Raw genomic sequence first — 21697 nt, forward strand, 5'->3', positions numbered from 1 at the left:
TACACACTGAAGATGTTATTATATTATTGTGTACACCCCATACACACTGAAGATGTTATTATATTGCTGTGTACACCCCATACACACTGAAGATGTTATTATATTGCTGTGTACACCCCATACACACTGAAGATGTTATTATATTGCTGTGTACACCCCATACACAATGAAGATCTTATGATATTGCTGTGTACACCCTACACTCAGTAGAGATCTTATTATATTGCTGTGTACACCCCATACACACTGAAGATGTTATTATATTATTGTGTACACCCCATACACACTGAAGATGTTATTATATTATTGTGTACACCCTATACACACTGAAGATGTTATTATATTGCTGTGTACACCCCATACACACTTAAGATGTTATTACATTGCTGTGTACACCCCATACACACTGAAGATCTTATTATATTATTGTGTACACCCCATACACACTGAAGATGTTATTATATTGTTGTGTACACCCCATACACACTGAAGATGTTATTATATTGCTGTGTACACCCCATACACACTGAAGATGTTATTATATTATTGTGTACACCCCATACACACTGAAGATCTTATTATATTATTGTGTACACCCCATACACACTGAAGATCTTATTACATTGCTGTGTACACCCCATACACACTGAAGATGTTATTATATTATTGTGTACACCCTATACACACTGAAGATGTTATTATATTGCTGTGTACACCCCATACACACTGAAGATGTTATTATATTGTTGTGTACACCCCATACACACTGAAGATCTTATTATATTATTGTGTACACCCCATACACACTGAAGATGTTATTATATTATTGTGTACACCCCATACACACTGAAGATCTTATTATATTGCTGTGTACACCCCATACACACTGAAGATGTTATTATATTGCTGTGTACACCCCATACACACTGAAGATGTTATTATATTGCTGTGTACACCCCATACACACTGAAGATGTTATTATATTGCTGTGTACACCCCATAAACACTGAAGATGTTATTATATTGTTGTGTACACCCCATACACACTGAAGATGTTATTATATTGCTGTGTACACCCCATACACACAGAAGATCTTATTATATATTAAAGATGTTATTATATTGTTGTGTACACCCCATACACACTGAAGATGTTATTATATTGCTGTGTACACCCCATACACACAGAAGATCTTGACCAATGTCTCACTAACCAGTACTAGAGTGACATGACTTTTGCACCTATGCTTTCACAACAAACATCATGATATTAAGTGAAACAATTTTATTGAGGTTGAAAATTAATCGCTAGAGATAGAATTGTTTTCAAAATGATGTATTTAATTTCAATGTATAAAATTAACATACTATGTACATCCTTTAGATAGAAATAGATAATCCTTAAAAAGAAACATGTACAATTGTAAGATATTGTTTCTGTATAAAATATTTTTCAACAAGATTTCTTTTTCTTTTCTCCCTCTCAAATTCTATCTTTTCATTTTCTGTCTTGCTCTCACAAACATCAACATAATCAATCATTTTATACAGAAATACTGCGGAGTCTCTAGATCTAGGAATCCATTTTTTTGTAACAATTTCCTTGGTAAACATTTCTGTAGAGTTTTCATAGATTCAAATTTTTGTGATACGATATCCAAGAGATCACTTATTATTTTGATATTAGAATTCATGATTATGTTCAATCAGACAAAATTCAGGAAAATGGACATGTTTTCACAAAGGCCATAAAATTTTCTCAAATAATTCAACTTTTTAATGTTTTGTTTTTCCTCAATTTTATTCCTATCTCAAAAAATGGATTAAGATAGAACATGTCAAACAACCTTTACAACAAAAAAATGGATTCCTACAAAATAAAAACTTCACAGTAGAAGAAAACATTGTTTCATTTAAATTGTAATATAAAACAAAGCATGCAAGGACGGGGTTCATATGAAAGATGATCTGAGTCACATTAGAACTAAACATTCTCTTAAATATCTATACATACAACATTGGGTATATATGTACAACTCTCAAGTATTCCATTGATAAATAGAATAGAATTTTATTTATACACACGTATTTGACCAGCATATTTAGCTCAATGCTTTATTTAAATTTCTTCACATCTGGCAAATTTTTCTCAAAAGTATTCAACAGAAATTCTAGTACAATCAATAGTTCGGTATTAATTCAGCTTTTTCAAATGCTGTCTAAGACTCTTTTTGAAAAAATTCTGACCTTTATTTTAAACAGTGATTTTGAATCTTTGAACATAACGTTTATATGTCAGTCACAGATGATTTTTAATTCTTATTTATATACATCTGCTTGTACCATTGTGTTTTAACACTTCCAACACTCTTTATGGCAAATTGTTATTTTTAACATAAAAAGAAGATCGAAATCAATTATTATTGAAAAGAAATTTAAATTTAAAGTCAACCTTTGATGAAACTCCTAAGTTTGAGATTTTGTTTGATTTGCGTTAAAATGTTTTAACACAAATATTCATTTCAATAGTTTATAAAATTTATAAAATTTTACTTTTGATTTTGGAAGATTGAAATTTTTGGAATAGTTGACAGAATATCATAGTAATTGATTCCATCAAACAATCAATCCCTATGAAATATCTTATTTAATCAAGAATTCTCAAATATGTCCAAAATGTTCAAATTCATCCAAAAATAATGATGTGATCATATGGAGAAATTCTTCAAAAATAAATATAAGTTCTGACTGAAATCTGTTTTTAAATCAAACATTTTTCTGTTAGACTTATAAAGTTGTAGATTTCAACAAATGAATAAAGATTTAGTCGATCTGAAGATTGGCCCTCATCGAGTTGGTGCACGGAGCTGATCAATTTTAGTGTTGGTCCGACTAGCTGGGAAAGGTGTTGGAGCATTAGAAGCAAGGTAAGGTGTAGCATCAGGCATTCCTGGAGAAAACGCCGAGAAATATTCAGCAGCAAACTGTACAACATCGTCAGGTTTACGCAAAAGTAAGAACTGAAGAAAATCTGCAAGTAGGTTTTTCAGTTCTGGATGATGCCGCACATAAGTTCCATGGTCCGCTTTTAGCTCCTCCTACATAAAAATACAAGAAATATGTCAATTTGATAGAATCAACAAAGAAAATAACACTAAAACATCTGTGGTTTTAAACTGAAAGATCCCAGAGAGCTTTTATAATCCACCATCACATGATTTTCATAGGATCTTTGTAAGCCTAACAATCATATCAACTATATTTGTGAAACCAGAATGCCCTGCTTGCTCCCACATAATATCAGTATCCTATCTTTATTAAGATATTTTAAAGTTACTTCCAGTACTTTTGAAACATAACAAACCTGAAAAAATCTAAATCCAAAATGACTGCCAGTCAGCCATCTTGTTTTTCCAATAAGCCTTAAATCTAAACTTAAGACTACATGAACGAACATAAGGATTAAGAAATAGACAGATGGAGGTCAAACTGCAAAGCCCAACTTTATCAAATGGTATAAGGCTTAAAATTACGATTGTGTAAGAATCTTGTGGTACACAAGGTAGCACAGTGAATAAGCCTATAGATGTATGTTGTTGTATGAAATGAAAATTTTGCACTAAGAAAGCTTTACTCATGGTACTTCTGAAAAGACTTCTAAGGAGAGAGATCTAGGAATTTACCTTCCTGTCAAGGAACTTTGAATATAGCTGCATATCTTCATCCCACTGTAGGGATCGTTTCTCAAATGTTGGCTTAGGTGGCTCCTCGTCTGTGGAGAGAATTTATTTTTTAACCAATTTGGTTCAAGAAAGTAAACTTTTGGTTAGGAAAACAAAGTGCTGGTACAATAATTTCACAAATCAAGAAAATCATAGAACACAGTGACAACAGTGAGACATATGCAAAATTATGTATAGACGAATTAATTTGAAATCTTTATTTTACATGTAATTTTGTCCATACATTGTTGATATTGCAAACTGATGACAAAATTTCAGAATGCAGAAAAACATACCTCCATTTTAAATATTTTATCAAGGAATTCTTCACAGTGAATTGGAATATAATATAACAAAACAAACATCACTGTTTATTATATATTTCATGCAATAATCCAAAAGTGTTGAAAAGTACACACAATATCTCTACAGGGTGGGAAAACAAGCTTGGAGTTCAATATGTAAGTTTCTCTCCCAAAATTCATATAAATCAGAATTCCTCACCAGTTGGTTTACCTTATCAACACTAAATTGTGTGATGTAAAATTTGAGCACTGACCTCTCATGATTAGGTTTGGTACTCGTGCCAGTTTCATCGTCACTGGAGATCCTACCTGCACACGATTTGTTAAATGTCTGTTGAAAAAGAGAACAAAGACATCTCTATAAACACAGCTCTAATTCAATAATTAGTGATGTTACGATTCAAGCTTTATCAAAACAGTTAAATAGAAATCATTTGTTCATTACTCTGACTAGCACCATTTGTTTTTTCAGTTTTAATGGAATGATATTTTGTTCAAACCTGCAAAATGGAAATAATGAACAAAAATTTTCAAACTTCTTAACAATTAATCCCTATGGTTACAGTGACTTGAATCAAGTTAATTATCAAACACTTCACCTCAACATATATTATCATTAAAGTTTAAACTCAATAACTAACCCGTCCTGCATGAAATATGACTGCCATGTTGTCGGGAGGTCCACTACTGAGTTGATGGTCCTTTCAATCCCGTACACTCGAATTTCTGTCCCGTCAACTGTCTGAGTCCTGTCCTCCAAAGGTCGCTACAGTAGTAACATAAAACCAAGGTCAAAGGGTGCATTTAAGGCTATATACAACATTTCATATCATTGATACGATTTGGAAATTGAGTGACAAAAAGACACATGTACATGTATTAGCAAAATGAACAAAAGAGACAGGCTGAGAGAAAGATACAGTCATATACTGACCCATTGGAGTCACCTGTGTGGGACACATTGTTTTAAAAACTAACAAACAATATGATGTAGCACTTCGGATTTGACTATCATGTGTAGATGTGAATCATGGTGGCTATACCCCATCAAATTCCAAACCAGAGTTTTGTTTTGTTTACAAAAGTTCAGAGTTCATTATTTTTCGAGAAGTCAATGTAATTGCGACAACTCAACACAATACTCACATATATAGCTGCACAAATGTTTGTGTCCGAATCAAACGACAGTAGTTGAAAGTCTTCAGAGCGAAAGTTTTTCTCTATCAAAAGTCGGTGTAGCAATAAATTGGAACCTGAAAGGTGGATTAAAATCAAATTAACAGCATTTCAATAAATTCATCTTTTAACTTTTAATTGCACAAACTATTAGTGACCCTGTCCAAATCAATGAGACTCATACAATTTGTAAATATTGTTTTGTTTTGCCCACATGAAACAAAAAGTATTGTCAGCAACAATTAAATAAACAGGAATGGAAATGAATATAACAATCATTGTGACAAAGTTATTAGTGTATCGTATTTAAAAACATTGATAAATTGGATGTGTTCTGTTACATATTAATGTTCAAAACTGACAAGAAACAGGTAAAAAAAAATGTATATACATGTATATAACTACAAAATACATTAAAATATAGTTACATCTCATTAAAATGCCCCTTTTTAGGGATTTCCAGTTTAAAGCAATATAGATATGGATACAAACGAAAGTTTGATACATACCCTCGGATATAAATCCACGCATCTTTGATAATTCAATGGTTCTAGATGATCTTTGGATATCCTGTAGTTTACAAAAATAATAGATAAATGAAAAAAAAAATAACAATTGGAACTATTAATTGATTAAATGAAAATTTCAAAAATAGATAAATTAATTTACCTAAGGTAAGTTTGCATCCAACAATACCATTACAATGAAAAAAAATTTACTTATGAATTTAACTTTAATGAGAATTTTGAAAGAACACTTTTATGTGTAAATACAATGTGTCATATTTGATTTGCATACATTACAAAACTGCCTGAATGATATCTGATAATGAATAATTAATAATTATAAAGCACCAGAGTAAATAGTTAGTTAATAAATATGATTATCATTCATTACATGTACCATATGACAAAGCTAGAACGTTAAATTTTATCAATGTCCTAACCTGAAAGGAAGTCTTCAGTAAGAAAGGAAATTTTCACCACAGAAACTATCAGAAAATCTAAATGACTATTTAATACTGAAATATCAAACCCTGCAACTGTCAAAAACCATTCATCCAACTGAGTCCTGTTGTCACCAACCCCCGCAAAATGAAGAAAAAAACAAAATTTCAAGGGCCAACTGTCAGAAGCTCTGTTTACTATGTGAGAACACAGAAAACTTGAATCATATCAGGGATTCAAATTTAAAAACCATCACCTTAAGAATTAAAATGAAATAATACATACAATCAGATATTTCTCAAACATTGACTTATGAAATTTTTGTGTTTATGCTTTTAACAAATTGGCCCAAGTAGTATTCAAAAGTGAATGAAAAATCAACTTTATTCAATCTTGTGAGCTTGATACTTTTGTATAATCAGGCTGGTGATCAAATGTTGTATAATTCAACTAAACTGACAAATTAGAAAAAGGTGAAAATTAACAAATAAGAAACTGAGAGGAAAATAAAAACAAGAACACTTCCAACAAGCCTCCAGCTATCTATGTCTACATGTTGGACTCATTTGATTTTTTATTTTTGTTTCATTGCAAATAAATATTTCACCAACTCTAATCAAGTTTGCTTTTATTTAATTTGATAGATAAGCAATTCATAAAACAAATTCACAAGTAATTTGTATCAAAATTGAAAATGAAACTATCATTCAAAACTACCAAAAAAAACCAAGTCACCTACTGGTGTTGATAATTCAATGATAATCATTTTCAATATAAAATTTTCTAGTAAAATTAGAAAGCATAGTACCAGGCAAGTATCAAAAAAAAAAAAAAAAGATATCACTAACAGTTTCCAAACCGAAGAAATTCAGTAATACAGAAAATATGGCATACATGATGTATATAAAAACAACCCCAAAATGAAGTAACAATTTATCAAATATATAGAAAACAGTTTAGATATTTACAAAACACTCCATCCATGGCTGTTGATGAAAAAAAAAAAACAGAAATAAACAAAAATATATGTCAACATTATAGTCTAAGCAAAAAATACTACAAATGGATGAAAATTGTTGTCCTTCCTAAGGCCGGAAGGTGAAGGATTAGGGTCATTCCATTTAAATATTTATCCTATCCTGGACTCCAGGTTTTGTTTAGAGCTTTTCCAGTATAAAACATCTATTCAACCCAGGACAACAGGTTTTGTTTTGTGCTATTCCTGTAAAAGATTAATTCAACCCAGGACAACAGGTTTTGTTTTGTGCTATTCCTGTAAAAGATTAATCCAACCCAGGACAACAGCTTTTGTTTTGTGCTATTCCTGTAAAAGATTAATCCAACCCAGGACAGCAGGTTTTGTTTTGTGCTATTCCTGTAAAAGATTAATCCAACCCAGGACAGCAGGTTTTGTTTTGTGCTATTCCTGTAAAAGATTAATCCAACCCAGGACAGCAGGTTTTGTTTTGTGCTATTCCTGTAAAAGATTAATCCAACCTAGGACTCCAGGTTTTAAATGGCTTTTCCAGTAAAATCTCTGTCCAATCCAGGGTTCCAGGTTTTGTTTAGCGCTGTTCCAGTAAATCATCTATCCATCCTCAGGACTCTAGCTTTTGTTCAGGGATATTTAAGTAAAACCTTTATCCCACCACAAGACTTTTTGTTTCTAGTTATTTAAATAAAACATCCATCTTACCTATCCCTGGACTCCAGGTTTTGCTTGAAGACATGCATAACACCCTAAGAATAATTGATAACTTGCTTTATAGAAAAATGATTGGCAGAAAACTGAACCATGGATAAATGTGATTTAATTTTGAGGGTTTTGAGAGTCCTGGGGTCTAGTAAAGTGATTATTTTGGAGTTCTGGGGTCAAGTAGGTGGAACAGTCGTTAGCGAAGAATATTTATTTGAACTAAATGTACATAAAAGAACTAAGAAATTTTAATTCAATTTTGAACTAAAAAAATAGATATTTTCACATTATATAACAAATGTACATATATGAACTTTCTGACCATATCACAACATAGATTTTAAAGTCTTCATATCATGGCAAAAAAGAGAGATAAATTATTTGCAAAATAGGAAGAATATCAAAATTGACTCAAATGTATTTGAGAACTAATGTTGTAAAACATTACCATGCAAAACTCTGAAATCAGCCACATAAAAGAAAGCTGACATATATTATGAATCATATAAGGTATACATCGTACATTACACATAACATCACACAGGACAAAAAATATATACCTGGGTATAGCAGGTTTGTTTTGGCTGATGAAATTCAAAATTTAGATGAATGAAGATGGAAAGAAGATGAGAATGAAATGAGGAAACATGAAAGTATGGATGTAAGAAGAATGAAAGCATGACTTTGGCCAATATGCGCTCCCAGAGAGAACCTTACTTCTGAGGCTCACTCCGTAATCTCCTCTTACAATCAAGTCACATGATAGAGCATGTCATTGTTCTGTGTACCTACCTCTCCTTGTGTAATTACTCTGTTAACAACGTAGCCTTCCTCTTGTCTCACTATAAATGTTTTCCTGTCCAAAGGGCAGTTTTCAAGCTGAAATATTAAATAATTCTACTGTATGTATTTACGAGTATTTATGTAAATGATGTGAACATTTACAATAGTTTTGACTCATTTTACATCAAAAGGATCAAATATGTGGCCTATTAGAAAATATTTTGAAAGTAGTGATTAAAAAAATTTGTCACTTTGGCTTAATTCTAGAGGGATTTCTATATTAGTTGTATATTAATAGCACTAGCTCAAAAGGAAATATTATCTATTAATGTAGATTTTTCTTGACTAATAATAACAGATGGTAAATAAAGGATCTTCACAAGCATTAAATATTGACATAAATTTGCCAGTAGCAGGTATCAGCCCTGAAAGATACATCCTGGTGGTTTACTTTTAAAAAAAATCATAAATCAGTTCAACTACATAGTTCTTTTCCAATGATGAAAGTTCTTAAAACCATTCAATTTTCCAAATAAAAATCATTAATTTTAATGTAATATTTGAAACTGGCAAACAATACCTTTACATATTCATGATGTTGCTGTTCGACTGTCTCGAGGTTTTGTCCAACATAAGCAGTGATTGATGTACCACATGGAACACCATCTATGGAACCATGACTGTTTGCATGTATGAGATAACAATCTTGTTGTTTGTGACGAGTTGGTTCCACAGATACTGTAAATTCTCCCAGTTCTCTTCCCTGTTTTGTACCACTGGTGTATGTGTCTGATGAAGTCGTCAACAGACTGTCATCAAACATCAAGTACTTAAAGTCCTCCTCTGGAACTAAAAACAGAACATCACATGCTATCATTTTTTAAAACAGTTTATATGTTACACACACGTTACCAATAGTTATATTTGCTGTCAGTTATAATTTTCTTTTCTGATTTGTCATTGGGAAATATAATATAAAATCAGGTAATGATGTACGCAAGTCTTGTACTATTGTAATGTTACTAACAACATGATCTCCTCACTTACCATGGTAATCATTACTTTTCATATAAAACTATATAGCATTATGAATGATAAAATATTGGACTCTGACTAGATACAAATTGTGGGACTTACTTTACCATTTTAATAATAATTAACTAATTTATGCATAATTTAACAAAAACAAAACAAAAATGCACAGATATATAAGTGTCTTAAAACTGTGATCAGTTCAGTTTCAGATTTTCCCACTAATTCTTGTGTTGATTGTTAATACAGGTAACAGCATGATCTCCATAAGCAGGACTAAACCATGTTTTAAAAGCTTTGGATCATGACCTCAAATTGCATTATCATTGACTTATGATACTGTAACAGTCATTTAAGTTCACTCAAGCTGACATATCCTATATTGCTGTAGAATAAAAAAATCCCATGTGGGTGTTACTATGGGGCACATGTATTTTACATACATGCAAAAGTGGAATAAACTGGGGAAAAAACATTTACCTATACTGTCCAAGAATTTGAGGGCAGCATCACTAGGTTCTGGTACTTCCTCTGGAACTGTTTCTCGGACAGTTGTGGGCACCTGAGACGTAGTCTCTGATGTTGTGATACTGCAAATATAACTTCATAATTAAACACCAGTATCATGAATAATTTGACATAACATTTTTTCTGTTCTTATACATTTATGTGGCAATTGCTGAAATTAAAGTAATTATTCAGACAGATCATTGGAATAAAACAAATCCACTCATTAGTGTAGTTGCAATCACCAAAGATGCTTCTTGCTCCAATACCAGATGCTTGGCATTTTGACAGATGTCTTTCCAGACCAAAAATCTGTCCATCAGAATGTCTAGTGTAGGAGCCAAATGAAATCTGGGTTACAGTTGCCAAACACATGTCCAGTCTCGCGTAACTTGTAAACTGAAAATCTCTATGGCTGAGATCCCATTTCTTCACTCCTTTACCCTACACGTGTGTATCTATACAACTATAACAGTTTTCAATGATTGTCAACAATGCATCTGCCTCATACAAATACACTTTAAATCTAAGTATTTGTCTAGAGATATTGGAGAAACATGTTGATTTTCGGCAAACTCTGTCATTGGCATAGTACGTATATTCACTCTGGGTTGTGACCACTACCACCCCCTTTCCCAACATAAGGAACTCATTTTCCAACATCATATCCTGTGAGGAACAGGTCCTCTACAACTGCCAAAAACTCGAAATTTATGCTATATATAACAAACCTTGTGATCGTTGTTGCACTCATTATGTTCGTTACGCAGGATTATATGCTAAGACAGGATTAAGATTCCTGCTTCTTTCCAGGTTAAGTTAAACTAAGGATATTTTCAACTTTTATCCATCTGTCAAGAGTAATAATGTCTCTATGGCAATAGCGATACTAATACTACTTCCGGTAATTTTCATAAAGGCTATTCTATTGAGTAATACGTACAACGAATATCATTTTCCGGAATATCTTGAAACTTTGAGTGTTCGTTAAAATCTCACCTTATATTTAAAAAGAGATACCAGTTAGCTGAGATACAAAATTTAGGATCATAACAATAAGAAAGATATCTTATAAAAACAATTCAATATAGACAGAAGCATTAATTCATTCACGAAGAAACGTTAAATTTAAAAAATAACAAGCTTCCAGGCAATATTTCACAAAATCAGTGTTTTATGTCAATTCACTAAAATCAAAAAGAACGTTTATATAGTGTTTTATAACCCTCCGTGAAACAGATATTGCTTTTCCGTATATTCTTTACTATTTTAGTGTAACCCTCTGAATGAAGGGAGATAATCATTCACTAAACATTCGTGCGTGTCATACCACTAAACAAGCACCATGGAAAATGTTTACAAGAAATTACAGTTGCAGCATCAGGTTTGAATTTAATATATATTTAATGATAACTATCGGGGGACTTGTTTTGAAAATTATTCTTGTGTTGTTTATTTCGTCCTTGAACACGTAGAAAAAGACTTTGTACTAAATATGTATTACTAGTGATGTTACACATTCCTACTTTCTTACTTTCGCTTTCCATTTCTTGTTAATGTTACTGAAGTAGACTTAGAACTTTACACGTGAACACGAGTTTGTTTGGCTATGACCCCCATACCAAAATTACAGTTTAATATTATGCATTTATATAAGAAGTCCTTAGCTAGTTGTAAACATTCTTGTCAACAGCTGGTTAACCACAACCCTGTTATAGTTCTGCATTTGAGGGATAGTTATATTACTGCTTTGAGTAATTAAGTAGTACCTCAAATGTAGTGTCGCTAACACTCACCATCAAATCTCTATAAATAGCCGTTTGAAACGAAGTCTGATATGTAGGATATTTATCCAAAATCTTTGATTCAAAATTATCAACATGTTGGAAAATATTTACTATGTAATGAGGGATGGAGGGGTTTTTCAACAATGTTTTTCTTAAAATCGATTGTTTCAGTTTTCATTGAGATAATTCAATCAGCATATAGAACTTATATTGCTTTTTTTTCATTTATTTTTTCAAGATAAGAGAAAAAGAAGTGCTCAATAGTGAATTGTCAACATTGAAGAAAAATGCAGTAAGTTTGTATTGGCTACTTGACATTTACAAAGTTTTATCACTGTAGGATTTTTTATTAGTTTAAATGAGAAAGTTTTATCAATTCTTTCAATGACAACTTGATATAAATAAATTAAATCAACCTTTATTTTTTGGTCACACCAAAAGTTCAATATGGCAGTCATAGCAGCCATTTTGTAACATGATTGCACAATCATGGTTTTCCTGAGCAATACTTATCAAGAATTTTAGACAACTACTCAAATTCCACAAGTTTGCTGCAACTTGCTAGAAATGATCCTGAGATAGTCCTGAACCAAATGATGTTATTTTTCGGGTCAATCTGAAATCCAATGTTGCTGCCATCTTGAAAACCACATTTTAAACTCTTTCAAGTTCTACTTGTGCCAGTGAGTTTAAAATTGATGGGAAAGTTAATAAGAGATGCCAACAAATTGTTGTTAATTATACTTCTATGCAATGAAGTTTGGGGTATAATGGAATCACCCTGTACGACCGTCCGTCTGTCTGGAATATTGTGTAAATTGCATCTGAAAAAGTGCTGAAGCAATATTCTTGAAACTTGACATACTACATCCTTATGATATACAGTTGTGCCCATTCACATTTGATAGAGTTATTCCCCTTTTTGGAAATATTCTGTTTGGAATATTGTGTCAAGTGAATCCAATAAAGCACTGAAGCAATATTTCTCAAAATTGGCATGCTACATCCCTATGATATATAGTTGTGCCATTTCACTATTCATTAAGTTGAAAATTGGTATAAAAAGGTTTAGGGGGATTACAAATACAACAAAACCATTTTTGAAAACAAATGTTTCCACTTGGTTGTTACTAGTGACTTCGGGCATCCTGGCGAGAGTCTAAGTTTCTAGTTGATCAGAAGTTCAATATGGCAGCCACGACAGCCGTTTTGTAACACAATTGCATAATCAAATACCTATTTTAAATAATCTTCTCAAATTCTTCTAGGGAGAATGAGCTGAAACTTGAAATAATTCTGAGATGGCCCTGACAGTGTGTTGTTATTTTGGGTCAGCCTGAAATCAAATATGGCCACCATCTTGGAAAAACACACGTTGAAAATCAAGAACCCGTGGTGCCATAGAGCTGAAATTTGGTGGGAATGTTAAACTGAAAGCAGGAGTGTTTTCTCCCTGTTGTTTTTATCATTTAGTAACTGTTCCTACTATGTACTACTGCTGTTACATACATGAAGGTCTTTATAATAATTCAGATGTAGTTCACTCCTTTGGACTTTTGTTGTATAAATTGATATATAGTCTATCAAATCACACAAATACATACTATATACATTACCATGTTTGATATGATTATAAGGGAATTTTGTTTTATTACTTCCAGAAAGTATACAAACAACAACAGAACAGCAATGTGTTTTTTCTTGCAAACAGAGACACTGTTTTCAGTGAGTGTAAAAGTAAGTACTATCAATAGCTCAGTCAGTACATACTCTCAGTTGAGGATTCCAGATGTGTGTTTCCTGGCCCCTCACTCATTACTTTTTGAGAAGCTGAGAAATTGACTGGTCTGTATTGTCATTTTTGTGTCTTTCGGCAAAACACTTTACTTGAAATGCTTTGGATGGCATGTAACAGGCCAAAACTATGTCATTCAATGAGGTAACCTCTCTTGGTACTATAAGGAGACTTTGAACCTTGACCCTGGCTGTTCATGAGGCAATAAACCCCGACAAACCAACAGTCATGTTGAAGGTATGGGGTAACACACAAAATGTTGGATGGAGGTGAGAGCAGGTTATATAGTATGTGTTACCCATGTTGGTCTCTCCTGTTCTGTCATGTCACACTGCATCACTTCAGGTCCAGTCCCCTTCCAGAACTGTAGGATGAGAGCAGGGTCATCCATTTTATAGAGAAATTTTAACCTTACTTCTTTATCAGTTACACTAGTACATACAACAAACTTGGGAAAATTGATGAAATGCTGTATATTAGAAAATTATTTGTGAATTAATTTTTTTCACAATTTCTTGTAAACAGGAACTCTAGATAGTTTGGTACAAGAATACAAGGAGATGGAATCTGCTGCACCTTCTGAAGATCAAGAGGAAGAAGAAACATAGATTCACATACAAGGGGTTGTTAGAAAGGTGAACATTTAGTGGTACCTTTGCGACTTGCTTGAAGGGTAGAGGAAGAAATGGCCTCAATCGCTCTCCAAACTTAAGGAAAAGCAAGATTGGGCATGTTGAAAAGCCAAGAGGATGAGGAAACAGAGACACAGATGAAGAACTTAAAATGTGATAGCAGAACTATTGTTAGTTTTACACAAAAATTGACGGTTAACAACTGGGAGTGTTAAACACCATTTGACTATTGTAAACATCTATCAGCACATGCTTTTACTCAATCCTAACTAAACAGTTTAGTCACTGACCTTTATGAATGATATAACAGGTCAAGATGATGAATTTTTATGCACTTTTGTCTCCAATGATCAATACATTTTTTTTTATTTGTTGCCCTTTGTTTTAACTCCAGCTTCAATAAAATTATTATTTGGGAGAGTCATTCACCTTCATTTTCTTGGTCCTTGAAAATTATTGGGGGAGCATATAGTTTCCGCCTTGTCTGTCCTTCTGTCCGTCCTTTTGTATCCAGAGTATGACTTTGCTCACAGTTTAGCAAGGATCATGAAACTGTGTGTATACATTGGTCATACTAAGTGGATGTGCAGTGTACCTAATTCGGGGCCTTCATACCCTTAATTACAGAGACACTACCCTTTGTTAAAATTTTGTGTCCAGAGCATAACTTTGCTTGCATTTAAACTAGAATAATGAAACATAGTGTATAAATTGATCATACCAAGACAATGAGCATTGTACCAAAATTGGGACATGCAGTCCCACAATTACATAGTTATTGCCCTTCATTAAAATTTTGTGTCCAGAGCAATGCTTTGCCTGAGTTTAAACTAGGATATCAAAACATGATGTAACCAGTAAACATCAGTCATATAAAAGCAAGCTGCAGTATAGCAAAGTCGGGACCCATGAACCCTCAAAACAGAGTTGTAGCCCTTTGTTAAAATTTTGTGTCATGAAAATAGCTTTGCTTACATTAAAACTAGGACTGTGAAACTTGGTGTATGCATTGATCATGCTGCAAAAATGCGCAGTACACCAAATAAAAGGCCTGCAACCGCTTAATTACAGAATTATTGCCCTTTGTTAATTTTTTGTGTCCAATAAATTGTTTTTGAGGATTATTGGTCAGATACTCTTGTTACCTAAATTGAGATTAAAAATTCATTTCAGATTTGTGTAAATTGTGATTTTTTTCTTTGATTGAGAGACATGTTGTGTATATGAACACCTGGATCATCAGCTGAACAGGATCAGAAGAGGGTGGGGGGAGAGCTTTTCTTCTTTATTTTTATGTCTGTGATAATTTGTCAGCTCTCTAGTGGCTTCATCCCTTGCAGGATTCTCTTCAAGTTTCACACAATTATAAAGCTTCAAATTATCTTGGATAATATATAGTTTTATTGTCGTTGATTTAATGTCAAGGTCATTATTACTAATTTTTTTTAAAATTATAAATCATAATTGCTTGTGTTGACTGATTGGGGACATGTATTACTTCAGTAATAATCATTATGCTTGTTTTACTCCAGTAGCTGGTAAATTACTTTCGAGATTGAGCACCACATAAGATTTTGATAAAGATAAAGAAATCAATTTTTTGTCCACATCTGTGGTTTTGAATTCAGATGGTAAATATTGGTCTTCCTTGCATACAATTCAATGAGGATGTGACTTCATTGATTTTAATTACAATTTCAAGTAATAAAGGTATATTTTATGCCAGAATCTACCACGGTGACCTAATGGTCAACACATCGGTAACAATAGACATGGCACAGTAAATTTGTAACTAAATACCCTGGGTAGTTTTTTTGAGTCATGTTTTATGTTTGGCACTCTACACAGTGGGCTTTGATAGCTGAGTTGGTTAGATGTTGGTCAGATATAGATCAATGGCTGGTATGACACTCCCTCCCCATGGCAGTTTGTGTTTCTCATTAACCTGAGAAATGACCAGTCTGTGCTGTCATGTCTGTGTCCTTGGGCAGGAAAATTTACCCTTATCAATGTGGATGGCATGCATCAGTCTTGTGTATGTTGTTGAGTAAGGTAGCTGTTCATCGGTGAATAAACCCAAAAAGCAAACAAAACTCTACACAATTTTGTTATTGTTTTGAAACAGAGAACTCTGCATTTCAAAGTGGAGATGTTTTTTAGGCTGACCACAAAGACTTTATTAAGTCGGTTTTTTGATAATGAGTGAATCCCATTGTATTTCATCATGGTAGGGAAAATGTCATTTTCTTCCCTCAAGGATATGGTTTCATCCATATTATACATGTACACAAACATGTAATCCTGGGGCAATATTTATTAATGTTCTCCAAAGGCTGATTGAACGTAAAGTACTACACTGTATACATAGGTATTTTAGCAGTAATCTTATTTCAGTGCTTTTTGCACTAAAGATATTGCACTATGTCAATAGCAGTTTCTGTCGTTGATATAGCAATCATAGCAAATGTACAAATTCATCATGATATTGTGCTTATTTGTTCAAAACTCACATTACTCTGAAATTTGTTCACACCAAAATAATTACTGTATCTTGTTAGGGTATGTTATCTAAGTTTTTTTCTCTCATATTTTTCCTACTTAGTAATTTGGAAGCTGAATATCCACCTGCTGTTCTAACAAATAAACATTACAAACTTTCAGACTGTTAGTTATTCCATGTGGAATCACAATATGTACTTGAATGTACATGAGATTGTTACATTATATAATGTGTCTCTCTTGCATTACCTAATGCACTGTAATCATACAGCCTTTCATACCAGAAGGGGTCGTTACAGCTCACTTGGTCAAGGCATTGGCCTCTCTAACCTCGTTACAGCTCACTTGGTCAGGGCATTGGCCTCTCTAACCTCGTTACAGCTCACTTGGTCAGGGCATTGGCCTCTCTAACCTCGTTCCAGCTCACTTGGTCAGGGCATTGGCCTCTCTAACCTCATTACAGCTCACTTGGTCAGGGCATTGGCCTCTCTAACCTCGTTACAGCTCACTTGGTCAGGGCATTGGCCTCTCTAACCTCGTTCCAGCTGACTTGGTCAGGGCATTGGCCTCTCTAACCTTGTTACAGCTCACTTGGTCAGGGCATTGGCCTCTCTAACCTCGTTACAGCTCACTTGGTCAGGGCATTGGCCTCTCTAACCTCGTTCCAGCTCACTTGGTCAGGGCATTGGCCTCTCTAACCTCAAGGTTTGAGGTGCATGGTTCACTGCTTCCTTGCAGTGGTGGTTTGGGTTTCTCAGAAGGTGAGAAGTAGACCAGTTTGTGCTGACATGCTTTGGATGGCATTTGACAGACTTCTTGTATGCTGCTCAGGGAGACAATTAACAGCAAGTAAAAGGAGACAATGCCTCAAAATAAATTTGCCTGTTCACAGGGAAACAAACCCAGCAAAGCATCTTGTATGCTCTCAATATTATTTACTTTTGAATCAACTGCAGGACAGGGCCAGTGTAACCTAGCCGAGCGATTGCCACACAGACAACAACCACATTGTTATATATTTATATATTTACATTTATACAAGTTATGTTTTTTGTTTTTTTCTTTCTATAAAAATCAGTTCACCATACACTCATTACACCTTCCACTGAAACAATCCGCAATCACCAGTACATACACACACAAATCACAAATATAGTATCACCAATAAACCCAAACCCTAAAGTCTTTGTAGCCTCACATTCCTATCACAGTTGGGTTATCACAGATGGTATAGAATTGTCAAAGTCTGTCCAAAACACTTTCATGGAGAAACAACTCTTGTCCAAACCGACTGATGCCTCGTTGGTTCTGTACCTTCCAGCGCTGATGGCTTCAGTTTGAAACAACGAACCTGGCATAACACCTCTTGGTTTCCAACATGTAAGTGTCAACCACAGGGCAAATTAGTGGCCGTACTGGCTACTCTTGAGTGCATTGCGTAGTGTACTCTACCTCCCACTATCACCATGCACTGTGAACTCTGGTACAAGTACTGTTCAATTATATACATAAAGCAGAGTCAGAACTGCTATAGACACATGAAGTCTCCCGGCTTCCGTACTTCCCACTTTGGACAAAGCCTATCCATATAAGAAGCTACAAAATATGAAAATAACCCTACAGTATGATCGTTACACCTTTACAACATTAGGTATTATATATTGTTATCATAACAAGCGTTATGTATCTTCATTTTGCAACATTTACAGGTAGAAAGCTACGTAAACAGTTCGCACGATCTTGCACGAGCGTACCCGGTAAACACAATAAACAAATCCATTCATACACACTTAAACATAACTTTCGGCATAAACATTCAAATCACAGATTATATATACACAGAGAAAGAAAGCGAAAGAGATATGAGATCATTTGTGTACTTACCGTGACTGTTATTCATGCTTCTTCAGAATAAAACGGCATCTGCATTTCCATGCCGTGTACCTGTATTCAATACCGGGTGGACTCTCTCCTATGGAAGCCCTGAGCAACCGTACAATCGCCGGTAAAGCAATACTCACCGTAAAAATAGAGTCAGATTGTGACAGCCAGTGTGGCCAAGTGGTTATGGTATCTGTCTTTATCACTAGCAATCCAGTCCACCTCTGGGTCACAGGTTTGAGGCCTGCGTGGGGCAGTCATCAAGGTCTGGCTACAAGTTTGCGATTTTTCTACAGTCACTACAGATATCCTCTACCACCCAAACCTGGGAAGTCCTTCAATGACCTTGGTTTTCTTAGGACGTAAGGCAACCATAAACCAAAGTGTAAGAAATTGATGAGTGTGTGCTGACATGGTTATATGGTAAGACACTGTACCCTTATAGATATCCAGAGCATTCTGTTTATTGTTATACCTCAAACTTAGGTAAAGAGGTATACAGTAATCATTGTGTCAGTCAACATCCATGTGTGTATGGGTCAGTGATATTGTTGTGTACACCGCATCTCATGAACCCATGGACAGATTTAATTCATATTTAAACCATAAAATTACAACAATAAGGTCTACATCTTTTTAGCATTTGGTGGTCATTGCTCAAGGTTACTACATTTAAAGAGGTAACTTGTGTAAAAAATTTCTAGGGAACTGTCTGATGGACAGATCTAGTTCTTATCTACATGAAAGCATCACCCCATCAAGGAATACATCTGATTAGATTTTAGTAGTCATAGGTCAAAAGTAAACTTCACGGTCATCCTTGACCTCATTTTAAAATGAACAACCTCAATGCATCAAACCCTTAATATATTTAGATCAGAAAGAGAGGAAATGAAATGAGGGAATGGGGGTATGTCTAATTGACTCCCTTCTCATTTTTTATTCAGTACAATAGGGACAAGGAGATCCCACATCTAAATGACCCTGATTTATTATTTGTTTACAGCAATTCATAGTTATCTATATAAACTTAATCAGACCAATAATATGTATTTAAAATGACTGATTTATTTACTCCCTGAGCTACAAAAATTAACTTCCAGACTCCAGATGTATACTTTCAAAACATTTATTGTTAAATTAAAAAATAATTTGAAAAGTTGTCACAGCTAACAACATTTCTTGTCGTAGTGAAACGACATATAAATATAATGTAGTTATCGTGATATCTTTGATTAATGAACACATCCAATCATTCCTTAGCTGTAAATTTTTTCAAACTAATCGCTAAACTACACTATCCTGAATTTCAGGTTTCCTGTCACCACATTTGTCACCTGATCTTTCATCACACCTGTTTGTTACCTTATTGGTCACCACATCTGTCACCTGATCTTTCATCACACCTGTATCTGTTACCTTATTGGTCACCACATTTGTCACTATCTTTGTCTCCTTACCTGTCACCACACTTCAACTTTCAGCTGTCTGTTACCTGTAACCACTTGCATCACCTCCCTGTCTCCTCTCCTATCACTACACCACAGCCACTTGCATGTTTTCTGTCACTATATCTGTCTCCTCTGATTCCTCATCTGTCACCACACCTGTCGCCTAAAATTTACTACACTTTTCACTACACCTATCATCTGACTGTTACCTGTAACTACATGTGTCACCACTCTTTCCTCATCTGTTATCACACCTGTCGCTTACCACAACTTTCAATACATCTTTCACTTGACTGTTACCTGTAACCACATGGGTCACCTCCCCTTCTCTTCATCTGTTACCATACCTTACTTGCCATTTACCCGTTTTCAGATATGTGTCTGCTACGTAAACTGTCTTCATCTTTTTTTATACCTGTTACTATCACATCCTGTTATCTGTCAGCACATTTGTCACCTTACCTATCACCACAACTATTACCTGTCTATAACCTTGCATTTCACCTGACTGTGGCCTTGCCTGTCACCATACATATTGCCTTACCTCTCACCACATCTGGCATCTGCCTATTGCCTTACCAGTCATCTCGTGTGACACCTCAGCTATTTCCTCAACTGTCGAAACACCTGTCACATGTCTATAATCTCTGTTGCTGCCACATCTATCACCTCACCTATTACTTCAGTTGTCTCCTGCTCGATACCTTACCTGTCACAACATCTTTATTATTATTGTTACCAATTATCACCTCATATGTCATGTTACCTGTCACTTTACTTGTCATCTGCCTGTTACATGATATCTATCACCATACCTGTCACCACACCTGCCACTTTACTTGTCATCTGCCTATTATATGATATCTATCACCTCAGTATAATATAGTCACCACACCTCAGTGTAATATTGTCACCACACCTCAGTGTAATATTGTCACCACACTTCAGTGTAATATTGTCACCACACTTCAGTATAATATTGTCACCACATCTCAGTGTAATATTGTCACCACACCTCAGTGTAATATTGTCACCACACTTCAGTATAATATTGTCACCACACCTAGTGTAATATTGTCACCACACTTCAGTGTAATATTGTCACCACACCTCAGTGTAATATTGTCACCACACTTCAGTATAATATTGTCACCACATCTCAGTGTAATATTGTCACCACACCTCAGTGTAATATTGTCACCACACTTCAGTATAATATTGTCACCACACCTCAGTGTAATATTGTCACCACACTTCAGTATAATATTGTCACCACATCTCAGTGTAATATTGTCACCACACCTCAGTGTAATATTGTCACCACACTTCAGTGTAATATTGTCACCACACCTCAGTGTAATATTGTCACCACACTTCAGTGTAATATTGTCACCACACCTCAGTGTAATATTGTCACCACACTTCAGTATAATATTGTCACCACATCTCAGTGTAATATTGTCACCACACCTCAGTGTAATATT

The 21697-nt window shown here is 34.3% G+C and overlaps 2 protein-coding genes across 2 annotated transcripts; one reads left to right on the top strand and one right to left on the bottom strand.

Moving 5' to 3' along the window:
• Positions 1-2643: 2643 nt before the first annotated feature.
• LOC132565411 (ciliogenesis-associated TTC17-interacting protein-like) lies at positions 2644-11010 on the bottom strand. The gene is made up of 10 exons (XM_060230053.1): positions 10900-11010; positions 10142-10251; positions 9210-9478; positions 8639-8725; positions 5713-5773; positions 5174-5280; positions 4669-4793; positions 4282-4358; positions 3684-3772; positions 2644-3098 (listed from the first exon to the last, which is right to left on the bottom strand). The coding sequence occupies exons 1-10, from the start codon at positions 10920-10922 to the stop codon at positions 2847-2849; spliced, it is 1200 nt and encodes a 399-aa protein (XP_060086036.1). The 5' UTR covers positions 10923-11010; the 3' UTR covers positions 2644-2846.
• Positions 11011-11483: 473 nt separating this feature from the next.
• LOC132565399 (ASNSD1 upstream open reading frame protein-like) lies at positions 11484-16475 on the top strand. The gene is made up of 4 exons (XM_060230037.1): positions 11484-11552; positions 12194-12247; positions 13617-13692; positions 14276-16475. The coding sequence occupies exons 1-4, from the start codon at positions 11514-11516 to the stop codon at positions 14356-14358; spliced, it is 252 nt and encodes an 83-aa protein (XP_060086020.1). The 5' UTR covers positions 11484-11513; the 3' UTR covers positions 14359-16475.
• Positions 16476-21697: the final 5222 nt, after the last annotated feature.

Source organism: Ylistrum balloti, unplaced genomic scaffold (genome assembly GCF_031769215.1).
Source record: "Ylistrum balloti isolate Yb309-2 unplaced genomic scaffold, AGI_CSIRO_Ybal_v1 Utg369722, whole genome shotgun sequence".
Lineage (NCBI taxonomy): Eukaryota > Metazoa > Mollusca > Bivalvia > Pectinida > Pectinidae > Ylistrum > Ylistrum balloti.